Source organism: Solanum tuberosum, unplaced genomic scaffold, assembly GCF_000226075.1.
Source record: "Solanum tuberosum cultivar DM 1-3 516 R44 unplaced genomic scaffold, SolTub_3.0 scf00102, whole genome shotgun sequence".
NCBI lineage: Eukaryota > Viridiplantae > Streptophyta > Magnoliopsida > Solanales > Solanaceae > Solanum > Solanum tuberosum.
In genome coordinates, this window is record NW_006239028.1 from 943,478 (window position 1) to 954,269 (window position 10,792).

At 34.9% G+C, this 10,792-nt stretch overlaps 2 protein-coding genes and 1 pseudogene across 2 annotated transcripts; all 3 read right to left on the minus strand.

The window, feature by feature from the left end:
• Positions 1-9,341, minus strand: part of LOC102586823 (cytochrome P450 CYP72A219-like) — a 26,582-nt pseudogene extending 17,241 nt beyond the window's left edge.
• LOC102586491 (cytochrome P450 CYP72A219-like) lies at positions 1,624-4,150 on the minus strand. The gene is made up of 5 exons (XM_006348848.2): positions 3,874-4,150; positions 3,371-3,591; positions 2,897-3,141; positions 2,417-2,801; positions 1,624-2,153 (listed from the first exon to the last, which is right to left on the minus strand). The coding sequence occupies exons 1-5, from the start codon at positions 4,148-4,150 to the stop codon at positions 1,728-1,730; spliced, it is 1,554 nt and encodes a 517-aa protein (XP_006348910.1). The 3' UTR covers positions 1,624-1,727.
• LOC102586160 (cytochrome P450 CYP72A219-like) lies at positions 6,509-6,987 on the minus strand. The gene has a single exon (XM_015309404.1). It carries the CDS (start codon positions 6,970-6,972, stop codon positions 6,547-6,549), a length of 426 nt encoding a protein of 141 aa, XP_015164890.1. The 5' UTR covers positions 6,973-6,987; the 3' UTR covers positions 6,509-6,546.
• Positions 9,342-10,792: the final 1,451 nt, after the last annotated feature.

The following is a 10,792-nucleotide window of genomic DNA, read 5'->3' on the forward strand; positions in this document are numbered from 1 at the left end:
CCATCTTCAAGGTAGAACGATACTTACACTCAACAAAAGGATCTGATAAAGGGCTGAAGCATCTTTGTTGAGTTTGAGTTTTGTGTCTATCATTTTATAGGTTTTTGCATCTTGAAAATTCTCAAGTATACAAGCAAAGACTATCTTGGTGAAGTATTCTCAGACAAGCACAACAAGGACTTGATCGAGCTGCAAGCGTCAGAGTGTGTCTTAGGAGTTTTACTTCCGTGCTTATATTGTAAATCTGTTCCTAATCTATAAAGGATTCAGATTCTTGTGTTCGTTGTAAAAGTCTAAGTCAGTTGAGGCTAACTGATTTAGTGGGCAGCATTGGTTGCTGCTTAGTTAAATTCTAAGTCATCTAGGAGCTAGTTGATTTAGTGGGTGGTGTGGTATCCGCTTAGCAAAGTCTAAGTTATCTAGGGGTGATAGCTTAGTGGGCAGTGTTGTATCTGCTCTGGCTCATCTAAGTAATAGGAAGTATTGCTTAGAGTTGGGATTAGTAGGCTAATCTCAGTTTGTAAACTTGTTTTTACTTTTGCTTGAGAAGATTAGTGAAAGCAGTTTTTTGAAAAGTCCTGGCAGGCCAGGTCGTGGTTTTACTCCCTTGAGCAAGGAGGTTTCCACGTAAAGTTGTTGTGCAATCTTTATTTTCAGCACGTTGTTTATTTTCTGTTATTGTAACTGTGCTGAGGACCTGGTCCCATTTAGACCAGTGGACGCATACATTCCAGTAGCTTCTTTCTATAGCTGCTTCCTTTTACATAGAAAAAAGAGGTGAATTAGCTAATTTATAACCTTTTAATTTGTTGGATCCTGCTTCTTTTTAAAAAAATTCTGCAATTTCCACCAAAAAATAATAATTTATACCACTAGATAGAGTGTTTAGTGGCCTTTTATTAATAATAAAATAAAATCCTCAGCGTGACAAGCAAGGGGGGCTAGGCCTTACCTTACAAAAATTGACTCAAGTAGTGCCTTAACAGTGAAATCTAATCGAGTGATGGTTGTTATTATGTCATTAATATGGAAGATCCTTACGGGTATTTCCTCAGCAAAACATGGACATTCAAGGGACTCGACTTTATTATTAGCAATGAATTTGAGGGAGAACAAAGATACCCCTGGACTTGCTACTCTTGACGCAAATCAGTCCTGAAAGGAGTTAAATGAGTTTGTGTAGATTCCTCTGCTATGAAGCCGACTTTGGTTGGGAAAAGCCATCATGGGTGAGCACTATTAGCAAAAATGTTGAATTCATTAGTCTGATTGATACGACAAATGATGGGATAGAAGCATGGGTAAACACAGGGGTGCGAGTCATGGGATTTTTCATCGTATTGCTTACCCACATCTTGGTTTGATATAAACACAGGGTGTGAGTCATGAAATTTTGCTGATTTAATCAAATTTTCTCCTTATAAGTAGAAATAAACTTGCAGGACTGAACAAACTATATGCACAAGACATAAAGGCTTGACTTTCATAAACAGGAACCACTGATGTAAACTCTTCGCGAGACATGATGGAGCATTATAAAAAGTTCAAACTAATTCACCCACAGAAGAAATGTGAAAAGAAAGTGAACAACATTGATAACAATTCAACACTGCAATGTTGAAATAGGAAAAGAGCGATTTCAGCCATAACCCGACTAGTTTAATAGTATTCGAGCTGAAACACGGAGAACACAATACCATTGATCTTAAATATGAGAAACATCCATTTCAAAGTTTGCGCATAAGCAGAGGAGCACCATACTGTGGATGAATAGTGATTGTTGCAAATGGAGCATGTGCATAAGACGGAGAGAGTTCGAAGGAGAACTTTTGTAATATCATTGCTATTCCAATTTTTGCTTCCATCATTGCAAAGTTTTGTCCGATGCAAACTCGAGGTCCCCCGGTAAATGGAATAAACGAGATGCGTCCTTTTGTTGCCTTTGACACTCCTTCACTGAATCTTTCTGGTTTGAATTCCTTTGCGTCTTCACCCCATAATTCCTTGTCATAATGAATTAATATTGCGGGTATAACAAGTAGCACTCCAGCTGGTAGACTCAGCTCCCCTAATTTGACTTCATGTTTGTTCCTTCTACGATATGTTGGTACTGGGGGGAATAGTCTTAACGTCTCATGCAAGATCATTGTCACCTATGTATGGAAAGAAACATGTATTGGATAAGTTGGAAGTAGAATTAGTTCATTTCTTACAAAATCTAGATGTCATGCCTTCCTAATATATTTTAATCTGCTCTCAGTTGGAACAATTTGGCATTAATGATGGGCAAGACGATTTAACAGCTACTTGTTTTATCTTGATTTTACAGTGTTGTTCATCTTTGAAAGTTGATCTATGCAGTGATCTTGGGCTATTTTAAGTTGTCATACATAACAAACTTGTGGAAAGTACTTACAATTTTGAGGCGACTTAGTCCTTCCAAATTTGGTTTTTCATTTCCGAAGACCTGCAAAGCCTCCTCTCTGGCACGTGCTTGCCACTCTGGATGTAGGCATAACAAAATCATTGTCCAGACGAGCAACACTGCAGTGGTCTCTTGTCCAGCAAAATAGAAAAACTTGCATTCATCAATGACTTCAGTTGTTGTCATTCCGAAATCTTTGCTTCCGTGTTGTTCAATTTCTTTCATATTGGATTCAAGTAATATGCCTAATAAGTCATTTTTACTAGTCTCCCCTGCTTCCATTGCCCTCAATCTTTTGTCGATGATACGCTTAATCGTTGTTTGGACTTGCTTTTCGATTTCCAGCATTCTTTTGTACCTTTTAGTAGGCAAGAACCTAACAAAACAAATTTAAATGCAAACAAGAAAAGTCTTTTTAGCAGAAAGTAATGAACATGTCATTTTCCATATTATGTAAATAAATTGTTATACCTTGATCCTGGTATATAAATTGAACGATTTATATCCGTTACATACTCAGCTTGTTCATTCTGAAGTTCAAATACTATTCTCCCTTCTTCATAGCTACTCCCAAATGCAGTTCGAGAAATGACTTCAGCGGTCATTAATTGAAGGTCTGGCCATACATCGAGCTCGAATGATGTTTCCTTGGGAATAATCTCCTCCCATTTGCTTATTATTTCACTACAACTCTGATAAAATGCTGGCAACATATGCTGTACAAAACAAATTAATCGCAAAAACCAGTACTAGTTATCAGTAGCAGAGCTACATATATTGAAGGGGCCTCAATTGAAACCCCTTCTTCGGGAAATTAACTACTGGAATTGGGTAACAACAATTGTTTTTGGGCATATAGATATAAATTTTTGAATCCCTTCATAATGTTAAATTTACCAATGTTTTCTATATTTATTAGTAATAAGAATATGAAGTGAATATAACCTTTAACTTCTCAGTTTGGAAAGCAGGATTGATGATTTTTCGGTGTTTGGCCCATTTATCTTCCTCAAGCTTCGCAAGACCTATAGCCAATAACTTGGAAAATGGATTGGGATGAGTTTCCTTTTGGTACACATAATTCTTTGTGAAAATCTCCTTTACATGTTCAGGATCTGTAATCAACACTACTGGATATGGGCCTAGCCACACAAAAGAACTTTTACCTGAGAGTAATCAATTTTCGATTAGAAAAAAGAAACAGCATAATTCATAAACACTCCAACTTCAGTCCAATAAATATTTCACTGTGTATTCGGTTAAATATTAAAATTCATAGATTTGAAATCTTGGATCTGTCTCTACTTGGAGTTCGCGACCTCTTTCATGGATGGAGCTAGGGTACCAAAAAGTGATTCATCTGGATTCTCTTTAGAAAAAAATTACACCATACATATATACAAGAATAGAATTTTTTTACTGTTTTAAAGAAGAATAAAAGAAAATACCATTTTTGTTGATGGAGTCACAGAAAAAAGGGATGAGCCTTTGGGCTATATCATCAGAGAAATTGATAGGCTTAGATTTGGCTTCATTGAGTTTATTTGTGAATTCCTTCAAATCTCCATGGTATAATTTGTATGGATTTCCCTTAAGACCACTCTTTCTTAAGTATTTTTCAAGTTTCTTTGGCTTTAACCATGCCCAATTCAACACTCTCCATGTATATACCAACAAAACTGCAACACAAATTGCTTCTATAATTCTGTTGTAAGAAATCTTCATGAAATTAATGACAGTCTTCTTTTTAGCTGCTTTCTTTCATTGTTGGATCCGCCTCCTCTCCATTTTTCCAAAGTCCTTTCTTTGACTGGGACATGTGGCATAGGTTAGATTTAATGCTATAATTTAATTAACCAAAGAAAGTCCTTCACTATGGTTCTGATAATAAATACATACTTAGTTCCAAATATTATTGTTATCTCACAATTTTAGCACCATATTAGTATTTTGTCCATAAATATAGTAAAAAATAAAAGGCATAATACATAAACATGTCCTTTAACTGAAATCTATGCCCTTCAACTTTGGGTGTGCGCACAAGTAGACACTTAACTTGCATAAAATTAAACAAATATAACACATCCTACATGACATAATACACGTAGGACGCCACATAGGACACAAAATTGTCATGTATGACGTCACGGAAGACGAATGTGTCTATTTATTTAATTTTATACAAGTTTAAGTGTCTACTTGTGCACACTCAAAGTTGGAGGGCATAGATGCAAGTTGAAGCCAAGTAAATGGCATATTTATGCATTATGCCTAATTCATGTAAATTGTTCCCTAAATACAAAAAAAATCCTCTAAAAATGCTAAGGTTGTACATACTGTTCCGTCAAATCCCTACGGAGGGTTCCATAAAGATTTCACAAAAAATTTATCCGGAAATCACATCACCAAAGTATTTATGAGGTAACACACAAAATACTGAGAAAATCACCTAGTTTTTATAAATTGGACTCTAAATGCCCAAAAATCACTCTAAAAATGGTGAGACTGTACGTACTACTCCCCCAACTCCCTACGGAGGGTTTCATAAAAGTTTCGCAAAAAAATCTTTCAAAAGTCATATAACCAAATATTGTCAGCTAACACACACGAAAAACTTAGAAAAATCACCTAATACTTGTAAATTGACCCCTAAATGCCCAAAAATCACTCTATAAATGGTGTGATTATACTTACTACAACCTCAACTCCCTACGAAGGGTTCCATTAAGATTTTGCAAAAAATTCATCCGAAAGCCATATTACTAAAATATTCATGTGCTAACATACACAAGAAAATTGCCCGATTTCTATATATTGGTCCCTAAATACCCAAAAATCACTCTAAAATTAGTGAGACTCTATGTACTGCTCCCCAACTCCCTACAGAGGGTTTAATTAAGATTTCGTAAAATTTCGTCCCGAAGCTATGTCACAAAAATATTCATGTGCTTAACACACGTGAAAAATTGAGAAAATTGTCTAATCCTGTTAATTAGTCCCTTAATGCCCAAAAATAACTCTAAAAATGGTGAGATTGTACATACTGCTCCCCCAACTCTCTACGAAGGGTTCCATAAAGGTTTCGCAAAAAAAATCAACTAGAAGTCATATCACCAAAATATTCATGTGCAAACATACACAAAAACTGAGAAAATTTTCTGATTCCTATATATTGGTCCCTAAATACCCAAAAATTACTCCAAAAATAGTGAGACTCTACGTACTTCTCCCCAACTCCATATGGAGGGTTTAATAAAGGTTCCGTAGGAAATTCGTCCAGAAGCCATATCACAAAAATATTCATGTGCTAACACACATGAAAAACTGAGAAAATTGCATAATCTTGTTATTTGGCCCCTAAATGCCCAAAAATGATTCTCAAAATGGTGAGATTGTACTTACTGCTCCTCCAACTCTCTATGGAGAGTTCCATAAAGGTTTCACAATTTTTTTTCTCAAAGTCATATCACCAAAATATTCATGGCTAACTAATATAGACAAAAAACTGAGAAAATATCCTAATTCATGTAAATTGGACCCTAAATGCCCAAAAATCATTCTAAAAATGGTGACACTGTACGTAACTTCTCCCCTGACTCCTTACGGAGGATTCCCTAAAGGATTCGCAAAAAAGGTTTTTTCGGAAGTCATATCACCAAAATATTCATGTACGTCACACACAAAAAAAGGAGTTTTGGACGTTGAATCCTAGTTTTTCACCGTAGTGTTTACCCACATCTTGGTTTGATATAAACACAGGGGTGTGAGTCATGAAATTTTGCTGATTTAATCAGTTTTTCTCCTTGTAAGTAGAAATAAACTTGCAGGACTGAGAGAGAACAATCTATATGCACAAGACATAAAGGCTTGACTTGCATAATTAGGAATCACTGATGTAAGCTCTTCACGAGACACGATGGAGCATTATAACAAGTTTAAACTAATTCACCCACAGAAGAAATGTGAAAAGAAAGTGAACATGAACATTGATAACAATTCAAAACTGCAATGTTGAAATAGGAAAAGAATTATTTCAGCCATAACCCGACTAGTTTAGAAGTATTCGTGCTGAAACAAGGAGAACACAACACCATTGGTATTAAATATGAGCAACATCCATTTCAAAGTTTGCGCAAAAGCAGAGGAGCACCATACTGTGGATGAATATTAATTGTCACAAGTGGAGCATGTGTATAAGACGGAGAGAGTTCGAAGGAGAACTTTTGTAATATCATTGCTATTGCCATTTTTGCCTCCATCATTGCAAAGTTTTGTCCGATGCAAACTCGAGGTCCCCCGCCAAATGGAATAAACGAGACCTGTCCTTTTGTTGCCTTTGACACTCCCTCACTGAATCTTTCTGGTTTGAATTCCTTCGCGTCTTCACCCCATAATTCCTTGTCATAATGAATTAATATTGTGGGTATAATGAGTAGCACTCCAGCTGGTAAACTCAGCTCCCCTAATTTGACTTCATGTTTGTTCCTTCTACGATATGTTGGTACTGAGGGGAATAGCCTTAACGTCTCGTGCAAGATCATTGTCATCTAAGGAAAGAAAAATGTATTGGATAAGTTGGAAGTAGAATTAGTTCACTTCTTACAAAATTTAGATGTCATACCTTTCAGAGATCTTTTAGTCTCCGAGTAAATGCCCCTAGGAGACTGGAATAGGCCGATAGAAAATGTGGTTTATCTGATCTCAGTGGGAACAATTTGGCATTAATGATGGGCAAGACGATATAACAACTACTTATTTTATCGTTGATTTTACAGTGTTTTTCATCTTTAAAATTCGATCTATGCAGTGATCTTGGGCTATTTTAAGTTATCTTACATAATGAACTGGTGGAAAGTACTTACAATTTTGAGGTGACTTAGACCTTCCGAATTCGGTTTTTCATTTCCGAAGACCTGCAACACCTCCTCTCTGGCACGTGCTTGCCACTCTGGATGTAGGCTCAACAAAATCATTGTCCACACGAGCAACACTGAAGCGGTCTCTTGTCCAGCAAAATAGAATAACTTGCATTCTTCAATCATTTCAATTGTTGTTATTCCGAAATCTTTGCTTCTGTGTTGTTCAATTTCTCTCATATTGGATTCAAGTAATATGCCTAATAAGTCATCTTTACTAGTTTCCCCTGCTTCCATTGCCCTCAATCTTTTGTCGATGATACGTCTAATAGTTGTTTGGACTTGCTTTTCGATTTCCAGCATTCTTTTGTTCCTTTTAGTAGGCAAGAACCTAACAAAACAAATTTAAAAGCAAACAAGAAAAGTGTTTTTAGTAGAAAGGAATGAACATGTGGTTTTCGATGTTATGTAGAAATTTCACAAATAAATTGTTATACCTTGTTCCTGGTATATAAACTGAACGAATTATGTTAATTACATACTCAGCTTGTTCTTTCTGAAGTTCAAATACTATTCTCCCTTCTTCATAGCTACTCCCAAATGCAGTTCGAGAAATGACTTCAGCGGTAATTAATTGAAGGTCTGGCCATACATCGAGCTCGAAAGATGTTTCCTTTGGAATAATCTCCTCCCATTTGCTTATCATTTCGCTACAACTCTGGTAAAATGCTGGCAACATATGCTGTACAAAAGAAATTAATCTCAAAAAGGTGGTTCAAAAGTTGCTATAGATTTCAGGTTCAAATCTCAGGTGTGGCATGCTTGCATTGTTTTAAATCCACTTCACGTTGTTTGTTACTGCACTCGTGGACATAAACGGACAACTTCATAATGTTAAGACATTTCAATATGCTATCTTAAGTTCTAAGCATGAAAATTTACCAATGTTTGCTAAATCTATTAGTACTAAGAATATGAAGTGAATATAACCTTTAACTTCTCAAGTTGGAAAGCAGGTTGGATGATCTTTCTGTGTTTGGCCCATTTGTCTTCCTCAAGCTTCGCAAGACCTAGAGCCAATTTCTTGGCAAATGGATTGGGATGAGTTTGCCTTTGGTACACATAATTCTTTGTCAAAATCTCCTTTACATGTTCAGGGTCTGTGATCAACACTACTGGATATGGGCCTAGCCACATAAAAGAACTTTTACCTGAGAGTAATCCATTTCGATTAGAAAAAAAAGAGGCAAAATACATCAACATACACTCAAATTTAATCCCAACTGACAAGCAAGCACTCCAACTTCGAGAGTGCACATATGTTGACATGTTAACCATACATCTTTTTTACTTTGCCTGATTTGGTGCAAGAAAACACAGGCAAGTAAGTTATCAACTATGAATTCATAGGGCTCTAATTGCTTAGGTAATTGCATCAGTCAACTATAGTCTTTAGTTGAGATCAGGGGAGGAGCAACCACAAAACGTATTGGTTCATGTGAACTATGTAGCTTTTGTCAAGATCTTGTTTATTATATGTATTTTAGGAACCATAAATGTTTGATCGTATATCCATTTATATACACTTAAGGTCCCTATTAAAATCCATAAATTTCAAATCTTGGATCTGCCTCTACTTGAGAGTTCACGGCCCTCTGAACTCATGGATGGAGCTAGGGTACCAAAAAGTGATTCATCTAGATCCTCTTTACAAAAAATTACACTGCATAAAGACAAGAATAGAAAAAATTTATTCCTTTAAAGAAGAATAAATGAAACATACCGTTTTTATTGATGGCGTTGGCGAAAAAAGGGTTGATTCTTTGAGCTATACCGTCAGAGAAATTGATGGGCTTAGATTTGGCTTCATTGAGTTTATCTGTGAGTTCCTTCAAATCTCCATAGAGTAATTTGTATGGATTTCCCTTAAGACCACTCTTTCTTAAGTATTTCTCAAGTTTTTTTGGCCTAAACCATGCCCAATTCAACAGTTTCCATGTATATACCAACAAAACTGCAACATAAATTGCTGTTATAATTGTGTTGTAAGAAATCTCCATGAAATTAATAAAATGCTTCTTTCTAGCTGCTTCCTTTTACATAGAAAAAAGAGGGGAAGTTAGCTAATTTATAACCTTTTAATTTATTGGATTTGACTCCTTTCCATTTTCCCCAAATTCTTGATTTGATTGCTGAGATTTAACTAACCAAAGAAAGTCTTTGACTATGGTTCAGATAATAAATACATTATATATTTAGTTTCAAATATTATTGTAATCTCACAATCTTAGCAACATATTATTATCTTGTCCATAAAAATAGTAAAAAATAAAGGCATAATACAATAATATACCCTTTAACTTTTTTTAAAAAAACCTTTAACTTGGCTTTGGCGGACATCTATGCCCTCCAAATTTAGGTGTACAAAAGTAGATACTTAAGCTTATATGAAATTGAACATGTAGCCACATACATCTACGTGGCATAATACATGTAGAATACTACATAGGACACAAAATTGCCATGTAGGACGTCATGACCTAAGACGAATGTGTCTATTTGTTTAGTTTTATATAAGCTTAATACTCAAAAGTGATTCTTTTTATAGATTGAACAAGCTTATCTCTTCTTCTTCTCCTTTTTCCTTTTTGTTTCATCCGTTTACACATATTAAATTAAAGGTATGAACTATTAAATCTAAATATTACACAATTTGATTTTTGGTGCATCCATTTTTCAAAAAAAAAATTATTTTTAACTTGGACACCCTTCATAAAATTCTATAGAGACATTTCTAAACCAAACTATTAGCGGTAGATGAATTTTGGATCAAACTATTAACGATAAGGACATTTTTAGATCAAACTATTAATGGAGTGCATTTTTGTTCAATTTCACATATTTTAAGGGTATTTTGACCCTTTTCCAATTAAAATAATTGGACAATAAATACATCCTAAAATGGAAAAAAATACAAATGCAATATCGAATGTAATAGATTTGTTAGTCATTCCTCATCCAAAAATGAAGGCAAGACTTACTCAAAGGCTCAAACTCCTATGTTGAAAAAATTACTTTGAATATACTCTCTCCGTCATAAAATAAGTGTCACTTTAGCTGATCATTTCACACTTATTAAGAAAAATAACAAATAAAAGATATAGTTTACTAAGTTATCCCTTTTAATTAGATTTTTCTTGAGAGTCGAGTACTATTTAAAGGAAGTAGTTCTTTAATACAAGGGTGTAGTTGGAAACACAAACTATATTTTGTTTTGAATTCCTATATATGATTCTTCTAGCAAAGCTCAAGGTATATTTGATATTCTTTATACATGATTTTTTTTACTTGTGAACGGCTAATTTTGAGTTTTAAATATCTCCCTTATACATATACTTGCTTATCATTTTTTTGCGGCTATATTATAATCTAATTTTTGTATCTATAAAATAAAATTGAGGCATCTAAGATAAATTTTAGGGAAAATGCATAAGTACCCCCCCCCCCCCCC

Bases quoted from the DNA above. Each gene is read 5' to 3' on its own strand.
- LOC102586491 (XM_006348848.2), bottom strand. From the start codon at position 4,150: ATGAAGATTTCTTACAACAGAATTATAGAAGCAATTTGTGTTGCAGTT. The intron at 3,592-3,873 runs GTATTTTCTTTT...GATTACTCTCAG, and splicing joins TGACTCCATCAACAAAAATG to GTAAAAGTTCTTTTGTGTGG. The intron at 2,154-2,416 runs GTAAGTACTTTC...TTCCATACATAG, and splicing joins GACTAAGTCGCCTCAAAATT to GTGACAATGATCTTGCATGA.
- LOC102586160 (XM_015309404.1), bottom strand. From the start codon at position 6,972: ATGACAATGATCTTGCACGAGACGTTAAGGCTATTCCCCTCAGTACCA.